The 23,514-nt window shown below is 42.2% G+C and overlaps 1 protein-coding gene and 1 long non-coding RNA gene across 2 annotated transcripts in view; one reads left to right on the top strand and one right to left on the bottom strand.

Annotated features, from left to right (window-relative positions):
• Positions 1 to 6,881: 6,881 nt before the first annotated feature.
• Positions 6,882 to 12,218, bottom strand: LOC121711244. Its single transcript, XR_006032272.1, has 3 exons — positions 11,979 to 12,218; positions 10,872 to 11,044; positions 6,882 to 7,616 (listed from the first exon to the last, which is right to left on the bottom strand). It is a non-coding gene; the product is annotated as an uncharacterized LOC121711244 (long non-coding RNA).
• Positions 12,219 to 22,279: 10,061 nt separating this feature from the next.
• nt5dc1 (5'-nucleotidase domain containing 1) overlaps positions 22,280 to 23,514 on the top strand; it is a 49,264-nt gene continuing 48,029 nt past the window's right edge. The window contains exons 1-2 of the mRNA XM_042094627.1: positions 22,280 to 22,692; positions 23,258 to 23,349. Of these exons, the coding sequence (XP_041950561.1) occupies positions 22,600 to 22,692; positions 23,258 to 23,349 (185 nt within the window). The 5' untranslated portion in view covers positions 22,280 to 22,599. The remainder of the gene's footprint in view (positions 22,693 to 23,257; positions 23,350 to 23,514) is intronic.

Here is a 23,514-nt window from a genome sequence, read left to right as displayed (position 1 = left end):
CGCCCGCAAAGCATTCCGGGAAGGCAGCGCTGCATTTGAAAATATGTCGCTCGTCAAAAAGCTGGGCGAAGCCCATCTTTATGCAAATGAATCCGTTGAACGCGAGGCGACTCTCCAATGAAAGGACGAGGTTGTAGGTCCTTTGTTCTACCACAACGGTGCCTGTGAAACTTTGGTTCCACCAGAGACTTTCTAATGTGGAGACACAGCACTCAAAAAATACTCCATAGAAATGCATGGGGCTAGTTTGTCATGCCAATATGGCCGTTGTCTACACATATCCCACCCCTTCCTCGGCAAAACGTCGACATGTGAATACATTGAGCCAATCATGTGGTGTGTTGTGAATACATTGAGCCAATCATATGGTGTGTTGTGAAGACATCGTGCCAATCATGTGTTGTGATCTCGCCGCTGGAGCAAGATTGGTGTCGTGAAGCCTTGCGCACGCGCAGTTCGACCCAAAGACTGTGCCCGATGAGTGCCCATAAAACGTTGGTATATGGCCGCCGAGTGGAGGGACTTGCCTAAAAGGACTTTGGTTCCGCTTACAAGACAAATAATGTTTTAACGATCTTTTCCACGACCACTATTAGTCCATAAAACAAACAAAACTAGGATTTGGATGAATATATTGACTGTTGGTGTTTCTGGTGAGGATTTGAGATTGCATTGAGTAGTTTAAATAAAACAAGATTTCCAAATGGCTTGCATAGTTTGTTTAGGCTATTAATGTGTTGTATACTGTTAAGTACATGCCTAAAATTGTGGTCCATTTGTGGAAAAACACTTAAGATACGTTAAAACGAACTGAGTATGAGCTGGTAACTGACATTTTAAACAAAACGCCCACACACGACTGAACGTGGGGAGGCAGCGCGACATCTATGCGACACGACAAAATGAAGTGTCGTGCAAGTGGATCGGTACCGTGACGGTCAGCGCAATCGCGAGTGCGTGCGTGAGTGTGTGCCGGCGGGCACCCGTGATCTCTTATAAAGCCTAGTGCTTGACTGTTTGTAACTGTTTGCTTTCTGTTTGGTGTGCTGTTTACTGAGGGCATTCATATTAATCATTGATATCAATTGCAACAGCCAGAGAAATAATCTGATGAGTCCCTGTGTCTGATGAGTCCCATATACTGTAGGATAACTATTCTGCATTGGTTTGGAGTCACTAGGTCACATGATGTCAAAGCTATTGACAAAAAAGACTATGAAGGTAATTCAGAAGGTACTTTATAGACGGTCCCTAAGTAGGTCGGCTGGGATCAAGTAGACAGGTCATCTGTTTGTACATTGTCTGCAAACACGGGGTGAAACCGGCCGCATTAAAAAAAAAAAATAATATCTGTCCAATATCCGAATATCAAATATCAAACTAACTTCACCTCGGTGGTGTCTGACAGTCAACGCAATCGCGAGTGCGTGCGTGCGTGCCGGCAGGTACCCGCGATCTCTTATGAAGCCTAGTGCGTGACGGTTTGGAACTGTTTGCTTTCTGTTTGGTGTGCTTTTTACTGAGGGCATTCATATTAATAATTGATATCAATTGCAACAGCCAGAGAAATAAAAATGAATTTTACGAAAGGGAGGACCTTTGACCTACACGCAATAGCCAGCGTCACTCACAAGATTCTAATAATGTTTATAACATCGAGCACTAGGTTAAGCAGCGCTTCCGTAGCACTATGGAGAAGACGTCGCTGTGTCACAGGTTCAGTAGTCGTGGCTATGTGAACTTAGATTCCAACAATTAATTTCTACTTAAATTTTGGCTGTAATGAAGCACTCCCCTGCACCCACACACAGACTCAAAAGTCTTTATTTTACAATTCATTAATACTCATAGATGATATAATTAAAAAGTCCAATGTCAATTCTTTGGCCCTCCACTCTCCTAATCCACTGTCGACTGTGAAGAGAGTCCAGTCCTTTCCTCTGACAAGCCAGAGACAAGGCACAAACTCTCCACAGGCACATTCACACTGGCTTATCAACATACCTCTCGCCCCTTCCTACCAATCAAGTGTGATCCAATAACCCAGTGCAATTAGTAATCAGTTATCAGTTGATAAGCTACAGCTAGTTTGTTTACATGAGTGCTAGTCCGTCACTCAACTATTTCCCCACTTATGGTTTATAGACTCTACCACATGACATTACCCCTCCCAGCTAAATCATGGTCTCGTCCTGACCACAACTGCCACCCCATGGCAACAGTCTACCTATACCGTACTGGAGGCTTCCCTCGGTTAGCTCTCTGTGACCTACGCATTCCCTCACTCCATGCGCCTTGCCCCCCAGAGCCTGCTTCCTGATCACCTTCACACTGTACCTCGTGCCCCTCTATATTAGGAGGCTGACCCACTCCAGATGGCTGTGTTGTTCCAATGGCCCACAGTGGCCATTGCTCCTCTGGACTGGGTTCCCGCACTGGGGAGGTTGCAGCATCAGGAAATGGCTTTGGTTGAAACAGACATGGTCTCAGGCGGTTCTGATGGATTGTTCGGATGGGCCCTTCCCTTCTGGCATTACTTTGCAAACCGGGATTACTGAGGGCAACTGCTGTACTATTACATGTGGTACCGATTCCCACCGGTCTGCTAATTTGCCCCAATCCCCTCACCTAAAAGTCCTTACCAAGTCCCGTTCCCCAGGGACCAACGAGCAATTCCGCACCCCTTTATGATGCTTCCTTCGCTGTACGGCAGCTTGAGCAGCATGCTCAGACACTTTTTGATATGCCCTTACTAACCTCTGATGGTGCCGTTGAACCTTTCACTCTGTGCGAGCCTTTCTCAGCGAGCAGTGCTTGCATGCTGCCACCCACTCTCGACTGCATCTTGCCATTCGGGGCCAATAGAACCTCTTCCAAAGAGCAGACAAAGTTCCCTCAGTCCCAAGGTGGCCAATGCTACTGTGCAGTCTCCCACACGGCCTGTCTTTCAGAAGGAGGAAGCACAATCTGGTGATAAGTTTCTCGGGTATTAGAATCCTGTACTCTGCAGAGAAGGACCCCTTCCTGCAAACCCAACCGTGGCCACTGCCACAACAACTCACGGACTTCCACAGACTCTTGCTTACAGGTTTGTACAGACAGTTGGTTATCATCAATTAGGAGCCGTCTCAGACGAACTAGTTTGGGGTCTTTACCCTGGACATTATTTCCCAGCCCCACTGTTGGTCCTGCAATTCCTGCTCTCGAGCATCAGGGGGCACCCTGTTGTTGAATGGGCAATCAGTCACCACACGCACTGCTTGAACTCTTGCCATCACCCGACTCTGAGATAGCGAGGGCACCACGATTGGAGGCCGAGAACCCAAGGGGGCAAATCCAGTCCCCTCCTTCTGGGTTGTGACCACGTGATCACACACCTGGAGGGCACCTTCACAGGATGGCCTAGAATTCTGCTGCACTTGTGTGGACAAAAAAGACAGTTTAGCATCTGGATATTTAAACGGTTCTTTCCAGCAACATTCAATAATATTCATGCCCAATATCGGTTCCCACGGCTGGTTACCCTGCCCGTCCTTAACCACCACCATCCCCCGCTGAGGCAACTCTACTTTCCCTACTTTTACGTCCATGATTGCATAACCCAGAGTCCATTAACCCTTAGAACCCTAAGCTGTTTTTAGGGCATTTTCACTACCTTTATTCATAAGGATTTATTCTGGTCATTGTAAGTGCCACACACACATATTATATATTGTTTTTTTCAGCAGAGTCTAGTCTATCCAGATCTGCCATCATTTCATGTATTAGTACTAGCATTGATTTTATTTAGATTTTTAAAGAATTAAAATATAAAAATCATATTATAAAAATTCTTATATTTTGACCTGTATCTCACCACAGCAAGCTCATAGCTCTACATGCATTTCATGTGTGTGTAGGGCAGACTGTCCTGAAACGGGCAATATAATTGCCATGTTGGAGGGATACTCTGGGGCTGAGCAATTTACAGAAATATGTGGTGTGTGATTTACGGAAATAAATGCCATTTTTTTATTTAGCGATGAAAAATGACCATTCTGCGCTCCATATCTGTGACACGAACTGATCTGACCTGACTTGACCCAAGTTTGCCTGTTAGCATGTGTGACTATGGTGTATGCACTCATGATGATTCTCAACTTTTTACTGCATTGCCATGAACAAAGTAAAGGCAAAAAAGGTGTTTCTTTGTTGAACAAATTGGGATGCAATGTGAGCCTTGAATTGGATGCCATGCAGGAATTTCCTAGGATCTCAAAACCGGATTATGAACATGTTTTGCCATAGAGAAACACACGATAGCGTTGGATTATAAACATGCTTTGCCACAAAAACAGACAAAAACGTGGGGTAAGTCCAGCTATATGAAGTTATTATTTTGCTGTCACTTCGTCTGTTTTATAACCCAGAAGGATGTATTTGGTATCAAATAATAGCTCTGTGTCTCCTCTTTCATCTAACATACGTGGCATATATATCCGATCACGGGTCCGCGAGTAATTACTCCGAGAGTAATGGGTGTGCAGCGTTGGTTTGTGTACATTACGTTAATATTTTGCAGTCACTTCGTCTGTTTTTATAAGCCAGAAAGATCGATATCCATGGTACCAATGGATAGCCCTCTTTCTCCTCTTTCATATCTGATATGCTTGCCATATCTATGCGATCACGGGTTCGCGAGTAATTCAAACGAGAGTAATGGGTGCGCAGGTGAACGCAGAGAAGTATAGACTTTAAATATGATGCAATTTTATTTAATTTCATGTTTTTTTTTTTTTATTTACATACTTGATCGTACAGACAAGTGCGTAGTCTCTTTGGAAAGCCCCACTTCTTCTCTGTCATAAAATAAAGGTTTTATCTCGTTGTGATGAACAGTCGCGGAGCAATGTAACAGAGAAGAAAGGGTGTGTTTTTTGACGCACTTTGCGTCAATCGGGTTCTAAGGGTTAACTGTCTGAAGAGACAGCCAAGAAGCATCCTCAAATTGCCTGTTCTTCCTACTGGGAACCCTGTTATAAATGCTCTCTGGGAGAAGGGTTACCTGAGAGCCTGTGTCCAATAAGCACTTCACAGTCACACCTTCTATGTCAATGTCCACTCGTGGGCATGGGCCAACAACTTGACTTAGTTGGGGGCTTACTGGGCCTATACCAGATACTCTGGACACCTGCCCCCTAGTGGCTGGAGAATCTAGTTTAAATTCTCCTCTTCTCTGTGGCAAAAACAGGCAATGTGCCCACTCTGATGACATCTCGTACTAATGGGTCTCCCTTGTTCATCCCACTGAAATCTAGAGAGTGGCCTACTGAGGATTACCTGAGACTCTTTGGGCTGTGCTGTGAAGGTGTGCGGGTGCCAATTCGATGTTGCTACCTGTTCATCAGAGTGGCTACGGACCGGTTGCAATTCTTTCAACAGGGCCTTTTGCATTTCCTTCATCTGAAAACACATCTCCGATTAGCCTGGCGGGCCATCCTATATCATTGAAATGTAGTCTGGAATCGAACCATTCACCTCGCTTAATCCAAGGGGCGGGCAGAGAATTGTCTTTCAAACTGCCTAGGCATGCAATAGGCCAGCGCTACGACCATATCCGTATCCGGTCGGAAAAACGGCAAATACATCCTTCTTTGAAAGGAATGACTTAAGTGCATTGTGTTGCTCAACTTTCAAAGAAAAGCACAAGTCCAACTCCTCCAAAGTTGACGCCAACTCCAATTCAAACAACCGCTCTTCGTTAGCCATAGCCACCTTCCTTGTTGTTCACCGTCACAGGACTGTCGTTATCCTGTTAAGCCCGCCTTAAGACTCTCTAACAAAATAGAGCGCTGTGATTGGATGACGTCCACGGCGTCAGCCAATAGAAATCCCTATGGTTTGATGCTAGACGTACAGGCTGAGCAAATTAATTTGCCGCCGCTAGGGTGCGTCTAGATTTCTAGGCTAATCTCCGATAGCAGTTCGGTCTTCAACTCTGCTTTCCAATCACTCTGGGGCTCCAGCCTTGAGTGAGGTTCTCCACTCCACACTGCTGCACATGTTGGTGGTTGCCAGATGTTAGTCTGTTTATCACCCTCCACCTGGAGGGCTTCCTCGCGGGCCTGTTCAAATGTCGTTACCTCCCTCCTACGAATCATCCGGTTCAATTCTCGTCTGAGTTCGGCATCTTGCAGGCCCATGATGAACTGATCTCTTAGAACTAGCCCCGTCTCCTGGAAAAAATCTGGGTCTCTGTCTTTCAGCCGCTGGTAAAGCTCTCGACGCCGGAGGGAAAAGGCTCGCACGGTTTCCCCGGGGCGTTGCCTACAATCAAAGAACATGCCACGTAACAGCGCTAAGGGTGTATTATCCCCATATAACCCATTAAGATACTTGAAAATGTCTCTTGGAGTGGACCGCTCATCTTCAATGAGAATCATTACTTCCCTCCTAGCCTCACCATCCAAAGCTCCAATCACAAAATCACTCTGTTGTAAACGTGACCATGCCGACATTGATGCCAACATAAACTTAATTTGAGCTTTCCATTCTCCATAGGACAACTCAGAATCTATACCTCTAAATCTCGGTACCCATGGGGAGCCAATGAAGTAGGGGGACATACCAATCATATTACCTTGCTGAGCTGCATCTGCTCTGTATCCTGTGCTTCTACCCTGTCACCCTATACCTGTCGACGTTCCAGCCTCTTCGGAGTCTGACATGGCTGTTAAAGGGTGCTTCACACAGATCAAAAGTCCTGCCTGCTACCCCAATTTAATGTCACAGGTTCAGTAGTCGTGGTTATGTGAACTTAGATTCCAACAATTCATTTCTACTGACATTTTGGCTGTAATGAAGCACTCCCCTGCACCCACACACAGACTCGGAGAAATAGGTAAGAAAATACAAAAGTCTTTATTTTACAATTCTGTACTCATAGATGATATAATTAAAAAGTCCAATGTCAATTCTTTGGCCCTCCACTCTCCTAATCCACTGTCGACCGTGAAGAAAGTCCAGTCCTTTCCTGTCTACCGGAGGCCTAAGCTGGAACACATGACAAACACACACACACTTCTGTCATACAGCACTTGGGGAACTTTAACCCTACACACGAACACCGGGTGGCACTACAGGAATTTACGAGGCTCAAAACCCTAATACAATAGATCCCCATACCCAAATAAATATATATTAAGGAGCCCCTGCTAGTTATACTCCACCTGCTACCCACGTAAGCTCCAATGCTCTGCTCGCTACGTTACACTACCCCCCAATCACGCACAAGCAAACCCACACTCAAACTACGATTAATAACTCTAAACGGAAGGGAAGGGCCACTTAGCTCAACATGGGGGGAAAGCTCCACACTTCTCTCTCCCCAAGGCAGTTGCGTAAGGGAGGTGTAATTCCACACTGATCACTGGTCCGGCAGCCTGCAGTCTGTGGCCTGTCGTCATTGAGCGTTATTCCAATGTTCTCCCCAGCGTCGTCGTGGCCAGTGGCGTTCCGGATCACGCAGTCTGCTCCCCTTCTCCGGGCTCAACCAGATGCCGTCCTGCGTGAAAACTGCTTGTCTAGCTGGCGACATAAGCCGTCCGTCGGTCCCTTAGCGATCCACCACTCCAACGCTGCAACACACAAAGACAAGCCAGAGATAAGGCACAAACTCTCCACAGACACATTCACACTGGCTTATCAACATACCTCTCGCCCCTTCCTACCAATCAAGTGTGATCCAATAACCCAGTGCAATTACTAATCAGTTATCAGTTGATAAGCTACAGCTGGTTTGTTTACATGAGTGCCGGCTAGTCCGTCACTCAACTATTTCCCCACTTATGGTTCCTAGACTCTACTACATGACAGCTGTACGAAGCACATGAACAATTGTGCCAGCATCGCTGGTTTGAATCCGGCATGATGCCGCTGTCGCCCGGTCTCACGTTAATTTTACCGCTGTCCGCAATCACGAGTCCGTGCGTGCGTGCATGAGGGCGGGCACGCGCGATCTCTTATGAAGCCAAGTGCGTGACTGTTTGTAACCGTCATATTCATATTAATCATTGATATCAATTGCAACAGCCAGAGAAATAAAAATCAATTTTACGAACACGCAAGCCAGTCAGCCAATTTTACCTACACGCAAGCTAGCGTCACTCACGAGATTCTAATAATGTTCATAACAACGAGCACTAGGTTAACCCTTTGCAGACTGTGCCGAACATTCCATTTTTTCATACTCGATGGCCTTATGGCACAAAAAGGCTTATTGTATGATTATGCTACATGACAGAGATACAATATACCCACCACTGTAATCAGGAGAAATAGCCCTTTCAAATGGTATAAAATATAATTAATAAGTTTGAGGAGAACATACATAATTTTTAAAAAATATCTTTAAAATTCAACCCCAAAAAACACGAAAATATCAGTTTGTCAAGATTAATCTCATTTTTCTCCCAATTTCTATTGTAGATAGAGAAAAACATAGTGTATAGGAGATTCACAATTTTGTCCTCTACTCAGTGATATGTGTCACCTTTTGTTCAAAAGTTATGATACATTTATTAGACCTTTGCAGACGGCACGAAACATTCCGTTTTTTCATACTTGATGCCCTTGTGAGACAAAAAGGCTTATTGTGTGGCCATGCTGCATGGCAGAGATAAGATATACCCACCATTGTAATCAGGAGAACTAGCCCTTTACAATGGTACATATCATAGTTAATAAGTTTGAGTGTAACACACATTGTTTTTAAACAAAACCTTCAAAATTCAACATCAAAAAATGTGAAGATATCAATTTGTCAAGATTAATTTTTCTTGTCACCTAATGTCTGTTGTAGATATAGTGTGCAAATTATAGCCAGTGTTGTGTTCTCCTCAGTGAAAAAAACAGACTCAATTTATCACCTTTGGTTCAGAAGTTATGATTAATTTACTCATAACAGTAACAAGTAGAATTTTTAAAGAGTAGAATGTTTTCATTTCCCGGTTTGGCATCTGACCTAAAAATACAGATATAATGGTCATGTAAAAAAATAAGATGTTTTACCATCAAAACAAGCTCAATATGGGATGTCTTACTGTACTCTGAAGAGGAAAAATCAATTGTGGGGAGGATAGATAAAGGCTGAAAGACAGACTAGCTGATTGTAACTGCTTCTCCGTGTGCTTCATTCTACTACGAAAACAAGAATATAGAGACACTGGCACATGTGTTAGGTTTACGAAAGGGGAAATAAATCATTTTATTTAGAAAAGTCTTAAACAATGTGATTAAATAACCAGGAACAACAACTTCAGGTAAATAACATAAACATATGTTTACAAACATGCAGTAACTATTAGAACTACAAGAATGACAAGACAACAGTATAACAAAGATCAACAAATCTTACATGGTGAACAAAACATCAATTCATACTAACATTCACACATATATATAAACAATTAAAACGTTAGAAGAAATTCAATACATTTAACAACCATACAGCATATAAATTGGATACAATATATAATTATCGATATCATTTGCCCTACACATAAGGTGATACACTAACGCCACATTCACACCAGATCCGTGGTGTGTGCATTGTCACAGCTGTGGCATGGTTGTGTGTGTGTGTGTGTGTGTGTGCATCAGTGTTGCGCGGTCTGCCCGAAATTAAGCGGTTGCCCGCGGTCACCCGCGGTTATGAGTCATAAAGAAAATATTTTAATGATATTCGGGTCATTTGCGGGCGGGTCAGTTAAAATTAATTAAATATATATTTTCTACAAATAGGCCTAGGCCTACTTAAAATATCACAAGAAGGCTGGCATCAATACAGTAAAGCATCAATAGGCCTACAGTAAAGTCAACAGTAAAGAAGCTGAAGACGCGAGTTAAAAATAATAGACACCCCTTCAGGAAAAGCGATATAGGCTATGGGAAATTTTGGGAAAAGTTCTTAAAGAAGATGACAGTAAGTTATGGTCTATGTAGGCCTGCTTCTTGCGAAGCCATTTAAAAGTATGACAGCCAAAACGGGCAGCCTGCAGGAATAAATGTTATGGCACATCCTATGTATAGGTTTGCGCATGCATAAAAGTTACAGTTCGTTGTGTTTGTGACTTTAAACAGTGGATGTGCTTTTGTAAAGCTTTGTGCTTCATTCAGCATTATAAACCAGTTCTTACGCTAACGTTTTGACCAGCAATGTATCTCTCTAGCCTACCTTGCCTCACCATTTCTGTTTTCGAAAGAAAGATGTATGTCCATGGCCTTCAAATCTTATCCTAGTGTTCTAATCCTTGATGGTTGCGTGCGTGCTTGCGCTCTTATTCTCATTCTCTCTCCATACGCAAACATTATGTTCTGCATGCCTAAATAAATTAGTTTGTTTTACAAGAAATGGCCTACGGTCACACTGCATGCAGACTATAACCAAAAGCACACATTTTGTAAATAAGCGGGTCGGATCTCGGGTCGGGTATAATTTTGTCCTAATTAATATTCGCGGTCCGAGTTGCGGTCGGGTTGATTAAAATATCGGGCGACCGCGGGCCGCTTGTGACCAAACCCGCGCAACACTGGTGTGCATGCGTGTGTGTCCATCTAAGCCTAGCAGACGATGGGGTGTAAATGCTATTGGAGTTGGTGTCTCTGTCTGTGTTGGAAGGATAGGCAAAGTGTATGCTTTCTACCTGACATGGGACTTGACCAAACTCAAAATAAAGAAATTGTCAGATAAGAAATATAGAAATTGAATTACAAATCTAACCAAACTATTATCACTATAATCCCTCTCATTATTGTTATAAGCAATATCACAACCAGAAATGTGCTTGCGCCCAGATGGACGCACACACGCACACACACACAAACATGCTTACCCAGCTGAGGATGATGGGAGATTATCTCCTCCTGTACCACATCATTGTCTTCTTCTTCATCCAGAAGCTACCCATCCACGTCCCATGTCCATGCCATCGTGGTCCTTGGGGTCATATTTGCCATCAGCAGTCGGCTGCTTTCACCCCAGTTGCACGTACTTCTCTCCCTCCATCTAAAATAACAAAAAAAAATCACAGGTCTGATAGTTGTTTAGTTTTATTTTACATTACTCAGTCAGGAGATATGACAGAAAACATCTAAACAGCGTATGCATACACATACACACCGTGCATAGGCTACTGCAGTTGCGTAAAGACAAAACACCCCCTTAGAAAATGTGTCGACGAGTAGGCTTGGTGTATGAGCTCCCATCATAGTTAGCCACCCAAAAACCTCATAATCGTAGCAGCCAACCTTACAGCCTAAAAGCTAAACAATACTAAGACACATTTATAACAAATCTTCAGTCATGTATTCATGAAAACAGCAGTCAATGAATAAAATCCTTACGTTACACCATCGGTGATCAAAATAGTCTTCACGTCGGTAACGTAACATTAACGTTGTCATTCATGTCAGATGTTTCTATCTAAGTAAGCTAAGCAACTTGGCTACAAACAACTGTAAATTGTGCTATACATATTACGAAGGAATGAAAGGTTTATTTGACAATAAAATACTGATTAGGTGTACTTGACATAAAGTTGGCAGTCGTGAAGTACGGGAGTGAACTTTATCGCGACTACACGTCAAGGACATGTTGCAGCCTCTCCTGATGCTAACGTTACCTAACTTAGCTAGTTTTCTATCAGATGACAAGCTAGCAACATCGTTCAAAATAGAACAAATCGTTAAAGTGTCAGTCTTAGTAGGTCTGTAATCTTGGTTGACATATAGTAACCCCCCAAAAATGACTGAAAATGATGAGTTTACTAAAGATTACGGTGTGCTAAAATACCAGCTGTCATCAGCTGAAGTGAACACACACATGCATTATGTTATGGCCATGCATACAAGGTGTAATTACCAGCAAAAATAACTTTTAAAAACGATTTTGAAGTAATAACATGGATAACAAGTAATGATAACATAAAAAGACTTTTTACCTCAGATGATCCAGTAGTTTCTCCTTTAGAGACGTCAAGATCAATGATGCATAGTGCTTCCTGCTGTTTTTCCTCTAGTGGAGGGAGACGTCAACTCTTGATTTTTCCTTCATGTAGTAAAAGAAATTAGCGCCACAAATCCCTTAACCAATCATATCGCCAGAAAGCCTATGATGTGACGTTTTTGAGGAAGTTTTCATTGATAAAATTGGTTGGGGTATAAAATTGGTTGGAGTTATTAGACTGAACGTCAACAATAACAATGTTAACTATGCTAACCATGCTAACTATCTACAGTGGGTAGGAGTCATAGTTGATGACAAGTAACAGTTACAATGGCTGCACAGTTAAAAAGTTCAGTAGTTTAGTAGTAGTTAGCATTGCTAACATTTTTAGCATTTTTAGCAAAACTGCTAAAAATGATTAGCTAAGTTAACTAAGTAACATGGTAAACATAGTTAACATAACTGCTAAAATGATTAGCTAAGTTAGCTAAGTCACATGGTTAGCATAGTTAACATTGCTAACATGCTATCTAGCATAGTTAGCATAACTGCTAAAAATGATTAGCTAAGTTAACTAAGTAACATGGTTAGCATTGCTAGCATGATAGTTATCATAGATAACATAACTGCTAAAATGATTAGCTAAGTTAGCTAAGTCATATGGTTAGCATGTTAGTTAACATAGTTAGCATAACTGCTAAAAATGATTAGCTAGGATAGCTAAGTCACATGGTTAGCATAGTTAGCATTGCTAGCATGTTAGTTAGCATAGCTACTAAAAATGATTAGCTAGGGTAGCTAAGTCACATGGTTAGCATAGTTAGCATGCTAGTTAGCATAGCTACTAAAAATGATTAGCTAGGTTAGCTAAGTCACATGTTAGCATAGTTAGCATGTTAACATGCTAGTTAGCATAACTACTAAAAATGAAAACATTAAGTAACTTGGTTATCATTATTATATTTGTTAACATAGTTAGCATAACTGCTAGCAAACATTAGAGCCATTCCAACTGTCAGTTATCGTCAACTATCTACCTAAATAATTTAACCATATAAACTATCCACCTATTTTAACTGTTCAGTCATTCCAACCAGAGGTGGGACCAAGTCACAAGTAAGTCCCAAGTCTTAGCACTCAAGTCCAAGTCAAGTCCCAAGTAAATACAGAGGGCAAGTCTCATCAAAGCCAAGTCGAGTCCAAGTCCAAGTCCCAATCTTTTTCAAGTCCTGAACAAGTCATCAGGTACTCTTCACTTAATAATGGCATTATTAGACTATCGATCATAATTTTAACACTTCCATCTAATCCACTGTATTTTTTTATAAATACAGATTAAAATATGTTCAATGTTTCTGTCTTGAAATCTTTTACGATATATGCATGCGCATACAATATACACATGTGCATACCTGAGTAATCTGTACAAAACGGATAGCTACATGACAAATATATATATTGTTTTTCCAAATTGCGGAGCCCACTGTAAGTATGAGTAATAATGTGACTGATGGCATTTCACTGCGCTATTCACACTTTTATATTATTTAAAGATAATAATGACACAGCATCATGTCATACATGCATCTATTTCCAAAGGAATGAAAGTTCATGCACTGTAAAAAGAAGCCTAGGAAGAACAGTACAGTGCATTTTCATGCACTGTAATAATAAAATGCCTTGGAATAACAGTACAGTGCATTTTCATGCACTGTAATAAATCTGATAACAATAGAGTGCATTTTCATGCACTCTAATAAGAATAATTCGGATAACAGTAGAGTGCATTTTCATGCACTCTAATTATCTTTACCCGTTTAATCAAGTCCACATGACCAAAAAAACAGCATATTTAAAGGCTGAGCTAGCATAACAGCCTAATATAGCAATGGATAACTAATAAAAAGTCTCATACAATTAATCAACTTTATCATTCACATTCTGAGTTTTTCTGGGTGGTTAGATAGATAGATAGATAGATAGATACTTTATTGATCCTCAAGGGGAAATTCAAGGGTCTCAGTAGCATACAGAAATAACACACAACATGCACTTACAGCAGAAATGGTAAACATAAGTATAAGTATAAACATATAACTAAACTCCACTGTACAATAAAGACAGTAGAAGATAAGACAGATAAGAAAACTAACAAAACTAAATACTAAATACGCTATATAAGTTAAATTAAGAAAGTCCAATGTGCTTGAGGGTGATCAAGCATAAGACGCTTGTAGTGACAGGGCCGGGACTGGTGAGGTGCTAAAGGGAGTGAGTGGCATGGTGAAGGTGCAAACAGTATTCCAACCACAGTCCTTAGTTATGTGTGCCTGGCAAGGTGCTCAAGAGAGTGAGTGTCATGGTGGAGGTGCAAAAAGTAGTCCAACATTAGTCCAACAGTGCAACAGTGCAAGAGTAAGGTCTAGAGACCAGCATAAATAATATAGACAAATAGGAGAGTAAAGTGTAATGTAGACAAGGTAAAATAAAAAACTATTTCAGTGCAAGAACAGGTTGAGGTTAGCCTAGAAATCTAGACGCACCCTAGCGGCGGCAAATTAATTTGCTCAGCCTATACGTCTAGTATCGAACCATAGGGATTTCTATTGGCTTAGCACCGTGGATGTTTGTATCAGAAGCCTGACTGCAGCCATTGATCATGTGTGCTAATATAGCATGAAAAACAGTGTAGCAGTAAAACAGTAGTGAAAACATTAGGCTGTGTACAATAGTAAAACAGTAGTAAAACAGTAGTAAGCAGTAGTGGGCAGTCAGTACTCAAAAAACATGGACATGGAGAGGCAGACAGACTAAGCAGAGAAGTCTATCTCTCCTCTTCCCTTTAGTGAGGCATTGAACAGTTCAATGGCCCTAGGAACAAATGACTTCCTCAGCCTTTCAGTTGTGCATGGCAGTGAGCGAAGTCTCCAGCTGATCAAGCTCTTTTGGTTTTTAATAGTGCTGTAGAGCGGATGACATTCATTGTCCAAGATGTTGATCAGTTTGTTTAGGGTCCTTTTGTCAGATATTGAAGTGATGCACTCCAGTTCAGCTCCCACTACAGAGCCAGACTTACCAGCCTGTCAAGTCGCCCAGCATCCTTCTTCTTTGTGCTTCCTCCCCAGCATACCACTGCATAGAAGAGGGCGCTGGCCACAACAGACTGATAGAACATCCTGAGGAGATTGCTGCACACATTGAAGGACCGCAGCCTCCTCAGGAAGTACAGCCTGCTCTGTCCTTTCTTGTAGAGTGCATCAGTGTTGGCTGACCAGTCCAGTTTATTGTCCAGGTGGAGACCCAGATACTTGTAGGTGCTTACCACCTCCACATTGACCCCATCAATGGAGACTGGTAGCAGAGCGGGCTTAGACCTTCGGAAATCCACCACCATCTCCTTGGTCTTTGAAGTGTTTAGTTGAAGGTGATTGAGTTTGCACCACTGCACAAAGTCCTCCACCAGGCTCCTGTACTCCTCCTCTTGCTCGTCCCTGATACACCCCACAATTGCAGTATCATCAGAAAACTTCTGCATGTGGCATGACTCGGTGTTGTAGCAGAAGTCAGATGTGTACAGGGTGAACAGGACTGGAGAGAGCACAGTTCCCTGTGGCGCTCCGGTGCTGCTGATCACAGTGTCAGAGAGGCAGTTCTTCAGTCTGACAAACTGTGGTCGCTCGGTCAGGTAATCTGTAATCCAGGTTACCAGGTGAGCGTCCACATCCATCTGCAAGAGCTTGTCTCCCAGTCTGAGGGGTTGGATGGTGTTAAAAGCACTTGAGAAATCAAAGAACATGATTCTCACAGCACTTTTCCCCTTGTCTAGGTGAGAATGTGTCCTGTGTAGAAGATAAGTGATGGCATCGTCCACGCCCATTTTCTCCTGGTATGCAAACTGTAACGGGTCTAGTGCATGGCGCACCTGGGGTCTGAGCATACCTAAGACCAGCCGCTCCATTGTTTTCATCACATGTAATGTTAGAGCGACAGGCCTGAAGTCATTAAGCTCGCTGGGGTGTGGTTTCTTGGGAACGGGGATGAGACATGATGTCTTCCACAGTGTTGGAACTTGTCCGAGACGTAGACTCCAGTTGAAGATGTGCTTCAGTGGCTCCCCCAGTTCAGCAGCACAGGCCTTGAGCAGCCTTGGACACAGTCTGTCAGGCCCGGCTGCCTTATGAGGATGGAGTTTTACTTGGTCCGCTGAAATGATGGGGGGGATGAGGGGAGTGGAGGGTGAGGAGGAGGAGGGGTGCTTCTGTGAGGGTTGTCGTGTGGCTAGAGACTGATGGCCATTGGCTGAAGCCATTGTTTCCTCACTGCTCGTGGTCACCATGTGGGGGAGAGGTGCAATAGCCTGATCAGCAGTGGTGATGGAGGGATGGAGGGGGGAAGGGAGGGGAGGGGGGCAGCATCTGAGGTATGTGTGTCTGATGGCTGTTGACTGAGGTCGTTGTCACCTCTTTGTTCGTGGTCGCCATGTGGGGGAGGGGTGCAATATCCAGTGATGGTGGGGGTGAGTGTTGCCCTGGTAATGAGGTGGGGTGGGGGCTGGGGGATGGGCAATCGAACCTGTTGTAAAAGTGGTTCAGCTGGTTCGCCCTGTCCAGGTCTCCCTCCACAGAGCTGCTGCTCTTCTTAAGGCCAGTGATAGATTTCATACAGTCCCACACCTCCTTCATGTTGTTATCTTGCAGCTTCTGTTCCATCTTCCTTCTGTAGTCCTCCTTAGCCTCTTTCAGCTTAATCTTGAGTTCCCCCTGTACTCGCCTCAGCTCTGCCATGTCCCCCTCCTTAAACGCCATCTTTTTCCTATTGAGAAGGGTCTTGACATTACTGGTTATCCAAGGCTTGTTATTTGGATAGCAGCGTACAGTCCTTGTGGGAACAACAATGTCCATACAGAAGTTCAGATAGTCAGTAGTGCAATGTGGGACCTGTGAAGTCCTCTCCATTCAGTAGCGTGGCAACTGGTAGCCTCTGAACTTTTGGCTTGTACATTGGCTGCAAATGAATGAGGTTATGGTCCAACTTTCCCAGTGGGGGAAGGGGGGTGGCACTGTAAGCATCCCTCACGTTTGCATACATGAGATCTATTGTCCTGTTTTTCCTAGTTGGGCAGTCAACAAACTGGTAAAAGTTTGTGAGGGTTATATCCATGCAGATCGTCTTCGAATAAGCCATTGCTGTTATGTTATAATATGTTACAGGATTCATGACTTTAACGCCATTAATGTTACATGATGCTGACTGACGCTGGCTATAACTGTAGGCTACCGTTTAACGTCTGCTGAGTCTACATGCCTACCAAAACCTGTCGCTGTCAGTTGAAGTTGAATGATCAAATATCGTTTGATTTTGTGTCAACTTTCAGAGGGAAGACGTTCCTTTCTGGCCAAATTTCACAGCTTCTAAGAAAGTCTATCGTATTCGTGTAAACCGAGTTTTGAACAGAGAAAAAAAGTTAGGCTACCATTAGGCTACTGCAGGTTATCCCATAACGTTATCGATACAGATCAATGTACCAAATCAGGGCAATTTTAGCGAAATAACGTACCTGTGACAGGCTATCAAATATTGAACAATGGGATAACGTTTCATCATCACCTTTATTGATGCCTGAAATGTTGACATTGCTGAAATACAGAGATGGAGCCTACTGAGAGGCAGCTGCAGACAACGATGTTCAATGGGTTCAACTTGTCCCTTGCCTATCAGGTGGATTAAACAAAGCTTAGAACCTAGAATACGTCACATGAAAAATGTTAATAGGTGGATAGTTTAAATGGTTAAATTATTTGCTTGGTAGATGAGGTTTAATATAGGTGGATAGTTTAAAAGGTTAAATTATTTGCTAGGTAGACAAGGTTTAATATAGTTGGAATGACTGGACAGGTGGATAGTTTAAATGGTTAAATTATTTGCTAGGTAGATGAGATTTAATATAGTTGGAATGACTGAACTAGGTAGATGAGGTTTAATATAGTTGGAATGACTGAACAGTTAAATAGGTGGATAGTGTAAAAGGTTAAATTATTTGCTAGGTAGATGAGGTTTAATAGAGTTGGAATGACTGAACTAGGTAGATGAGGTTTAATATAGTTGGAATGACTGAACAGTTAAATAGGTGGATAGTTTAAAAGGTTAAATTATTTGCTAGGTAGATGAGGTTTAATAGTTGGAATGACTGAACTAGGTAGACAAGGTTTAATATAGCCTGGCCACCTGGCCTAGGATTCTAATTGCTTAACGGCAGTCTTAATAGAGCCATATTGTATGCTTAAAGCCTGAGACAGAGTATATAGTTTAAAAAAATGTAGATAGTGTAATGGATGTTGATAGACAGAAAGTTGAATGGATGTTGATAGGCAGATTGTTTAATGGATGTTGATGGATAGTTTAATGGGTGGATGAGTGAATGGTTTGAAGAGGATGAATGGATAGAAAGTTGGATGAAATGTGCCTTATATCCTTGTAGAATGGAGAGACACAGAGAGAGTTCAGCAGAAAGCAGTTGATACAGGTGCAATCAGTTGAACTGATTCTTTGATGGGGCCTAGATGAGCAGCTGGAAGTTGATACAGGTGCAAATCAAGTTAATTAGTCCATTGTGATGTCATCAGCCTAATGTTAAGTCTATTGGGATTTTATAAAAAGTTAATAATTAATAGTTTAAAAAGTATAAAAGTTACAAAGATGAAAAATACAAAGCCCCCATGTCCTACGCAACATAGTTTGAATGAAGTTTCTACGTTAAACGGTTGAAGCTGCATTAAAGGAATTATCCGGAGTAAAATGCACTTTAGATCGATTTACGGATGATTGGGAGTACATACGTTGAGTTGACATCCAAATCATGTCATTCGGATGTGTTTTAAGAAAGTTCGATGTTACCGTTTTTAGTCAAAGCTCGTTAGCGTGGAAGTGAGAAGGGCATATTATTTCGCTTGTTTTTTTTTTTTTTTTTAAACGGCGACGAAATTGTGAATTTCCAGAGCACACTTGCAACCGACTCCTACAGCAGCAAAGATGGCAACTTTTCCGGAAAGGTGAAATTAATTCTGGACTCTCTATCCGACCACATAAAGACCTCGGGATACTTCGGTTTGGCTTTAGGATAGGAAGCCTAGGAAGAACAGTACAGTGCATTTTCATGCACTGTAATAAGAAAAAGCCTAGGAAGAACAATAATGTCCCTCAGTATCTTATCTGTGTCGTTTTCCAATTTTAGTCCTAGCACTTGACACACCTGATAGTTGAAGCTCCTGAAGTTAGTAACTTTTTATTTTTTTTCAGACATGGATGATAAAACAGAAAAGACAGATCTAATGTTTTTAAGTTGTCTACAGTACTGGGTGACATAAAATTGTGGCATTATGGGCTAGGCATAACAAAAAAATGGGTTTACATGCATGTCCTTCAAAAAGAGTAGGCCTAGGCTAATTAATTTGGTATTTTTATGGAAATTGCCAAAGGAATATCACCGGGCACCTTATTCTCATTGAGTAACCCTTAAGCAGACAGCAAAGAAAAAAACACAGTCAACAAAGTCAGGTTTACCAAGTTACTAGCCTTTTGCTCCCAGACTACTAAAACCCTGGAACCGGACATGATCAATCCCTGCTAATCAATAAACTTGGAGTAGGAAGAGATGGGTTTTAAGTAGCCCTATAGAGCTGGTAAGTCCCGCCCTTTGCTGGACCTCTAGATTGAAAAATCGTTAATGCAAGTGAATGTGAGAAAATAATTATTTTCTGGTCCCGTTTGAATTTTGCCATGAATGTGAACATATGTTGTCTGTGAATTTTTAATATCAATTTTCGTGTAAAGAATGCTACAATTGAGCGGGTAGAAGTTTGATGCGGTTAAACTTTGTGTGAGAGCACTTTGTGGACTACAACTTTCCGCTAGACGACAGATCACTAGTTTCCCATAACAACCATCAGTTGGTCGAGATGTAGAGGGTTATTAAGATCGACTTTGAACACAGTGAACCATACAACTTTACAATCACACTGTATCGTAGTGTTAATGTGTTGAGTGAAGCTAGACATGTTTCAAATATTTTTGTTACCATGTGTGTTTATTCCTGCCGTTACAAAAACTAGCATCTCAGTTAATGTTAGCGATTAGAGCTAGCTCACGTCACAGGCGACATGTAGTCTTTCTCGTTATGTCTTTTCCACAACTGATAGCCGAAGAGTCATATAATATACTGTCAAACTCGTAACATGAAAAATTATATTAAAAATTCACAGACGACATATGTTCACATTCATGGCACAAATCAAACGGGACCAGAAAATAATTATTTTCTCACATTCACTTGCATTGACGATTTTTCAATCTAGAGGTCCAGCGGAAAGGGCGGGACTTACCAGCTCTATTAAAGATTGTTAAGGCGGAGCAAGATACTTCGTCGTAGTTCATGTGTATGGGCGCGAAATGGGGATCGAATCCTGTCTGCATAAAGAGGCGTGCCGATGACGTATTGACGAGCGTAAGTTGCAACCAAGGGGGCAGGCGAATTCCCGGAAGTAGAAGAATCGACGTAGGCTGGAGGGACCACCTCTCTGCTAACTCCCATAGAAGCCCATTCATTCTAGGATTTTTTTGAAATACCATAACTTCATATAACATATATCCTGTGCTGATATCGTAGCTTCTGTGTAATCCACATAAACACTACAAAGGCAAAACAAACTCCACTACCTCGTCCGTAACGTTGGTTACCCGTAAGAAGAATGTTTTGCTTGTTCAGTTGGAGGGAAGCTAGCTTTGACGTAATCTCTCTTTCGCGCCGTAGGGAGATAACCGTATTGTTTGGATAAGAAGCTCAGTCCACCTTACTGTCTATGACGGTAACTCATGAGCAAAACCTAGCATACACGACCGTATGTTAAGGTAAAGCATTACACAGAGGCAACCTAATAATAATAAAAAAGTAAACCTAATTTTTTTAAAAACGGCACTAATCATTTCAGAGGTTTTCGATGGATTGACCGTAGGTCGGAAAAGTGTAAAGAAGATTAGCTTCAAGACTATAACTTTTTTGTTTTGTTTTAGCATGTTTTTGAAGATGATCATGTATGGTAGCTTCAACATTAACACGACTTGGTGAGGATGATATTAATAATAATACATAAATAAATGTTTAACTTTGATTACTTTGAAGGCGAAGGAAGTGTGAGAAGAATTTCTGTGTATCTATCATATGAGTTACAAGATTCAGTTTGATGGCTAACGTCACGAAGTTAAGTGTGAGTCTGTGCAGTACTGGGGGGACCAACTGAAAAATCGTTCTATTTGACTCAGTGCCCTCCCATTGAAAACGACGGAGTCTGTTCGTCCATTTCTTTTACTGTCTATGGTTGCAACCGGCCAACAGCAGCGGCATAAATAACCAGCGCACACCTGATATAAGGTTGATTTTCTCCAGACTGGATTGCTCAAAAATGCTAAAAATGTACCTGAAATGTTCAGAAGGGTTTGAGGATCATGAAAATGTGCCCGAAATTCACATTCCTAACTAGCCTAGAAATCTAGACGCACCCTAGCGGCAGCAAATTAATTTGCTCAGCCTGTACGTCTAGTATCGAACCATAGGGATTTCTATTGGCTTAGCACCATGGATGTTCTCCAATCACAGCGCTCTATTTTGTTAGAGAGTCTTAAGGCGTGCTTAACAGGATAACGACAGTCCTGCGACTGTGAACAACAAGGAAGGTGGCTATGGCGAACGAAGAGCGGTTGTTTGAATCGGCGTTGGCGTCAACTTTGGAGGAGTTGGACTTTTTCTTTGAAAGTTGAGCAACACAATGCACTTAAGTCATTACTTTCGAAGAAGGATGTATTTGCCGTTTTGCCGACCGGATACGGATATGGTCGTAGCGCTGGCCTATTGCATGCCTAGGCAGTTTGAAAGACAATTCTCTGCCCGCCCCTTGGATTAAGCGAGGTGAATGGTTCGATGCCAGACTATACATCTCAATGATATAGGATGGCCCCGCCAGGCTAATTCCTAACTCTATAGAACCTAGACCTTAACACATGTGGTGAAATTCTGAGCTATGCCCATAGACTTCAATGGAGCAGTCGCTGCCTCTGCTCTGCATAAAGGGGGATTTTGACCCCCCCCCCCCCCCTCGTGCGATCCGGGTTCCCGGAAGTGGCTCCTGATGAAATATCTTGCTCTGCCTTAACAATCTTTGGCCCTATGACCCTTGCAAAACCAAGTTAAACTTGAATTTCACCTCTACATCATACATTACGGTACATTTACCCGGAAGTCTGAAACAAAAAGTAGCTTAATGATAGTCACATATGAGTGTTTTGCTTCTCACGACTGTTTGTGATTTCATTATAGCACTGATTTCTTTGTAAACCATATTATAAGCTTTACTATTGCTTTGATGACCTGTACCAATATCAGTGTTTTGTAACGTAAGGCTGTCCCACGTGTCGCCTAACTGACACATGCAGTGGAAGATTCCCCGTCCATTAGCTAACGTTAGCCACCATAGCTAGCGGTGCAGTTTTTAGTCATCAGTGACAGTGATACTGGTCGACACAAAACTTCGGGGCAGCGTAGTCTCACCTTCCTGTCACCAGTCATTATGAGCGAATATTTCTGTCTTTCAGACTGTGATGTAATTGGTTTCGATTTGGACCATACCCTATGTCGGTACCATTTGAAGGAGACCTCTAGGGTGAGTTTGAGTATGATTATTATATGATAGCCTACTCCTCTTGGAGACGCAGGCTTTTATTTTTTTTTATTTGAATGAGAACTCATTGAAGCAATCAGTCAGTGAATATGCTGCATAGCTCCCTATATTTGACTTAGATTAGATTCGTGCGCTACCAAATTGAGTATGCTAGGTCTGTGCATTCTCGTACGTAATGATTTGGTCAAATAAGGATTTCAGATGGCCTTTTTATAGGCATCACAGAATCAGCTCCTTGCAAACATAGCCTCACTGCTCGCTGCAGCAGTATCGGTTGTAGCAGCCTAGACTACTACTACTAGGCGATAGTATGTGACAGGGTTTAGTTTGTATGGCTTTCATCATCCTCGTCTCATATTGTGCAAAATGAATCATATGTGGCCTATTGCGCTACTCACATATATGACTTGACACAGCACCATGCCTTATGTAACTGAGTGATGCTCACTGACCGTTTATCCTTGATGTTGAACATTCAACCTGTATGTGATGATTTAACATAGCCTGTTCGCGATTATCAACCTTCAGATATGTTCCTATGTTGCAGCTTATCTATGAAAGCTTTGCCAGGTATTTGGTGGAACATAAAGGATATGACCAAGATCTTTTGACCCTCAGTCCCGCCACCTGGGATTTTTGGTGAGTTGGCTTTGTCTCCTTTTCATCTTAAATTGGATAACAGGCTACCGAATACATCAGTAGCCTATGTGTGATAATAACACGTAGGTCAAGGAGATGATGCACAGACACCGCGTCACCAGTCATGCATTTTAAATGAGTCTGTCGTGACTTGACTTCGCAGAG

The sequence above is a fragment of the Alosa sapidissima genome, chromosome 6 (genome assembly GCF_018492685.1).
Source record: "Alosa sapidissima isolate fAloSap1 chromosome 6, fAloSap1.pri, whole genome shotgun sequence".
In the NCBI taxonomy this organism is placed as follows: domain Eukaryota; kingdom Metazoa; phylum Chordata; class Actinopteri; order Clupeiformes; family Clupeidae; genus Alosa; species Alosa sapidissima.
This window is presented reverse-complemented; position numbering and strand designations above follow the sequence as displayed.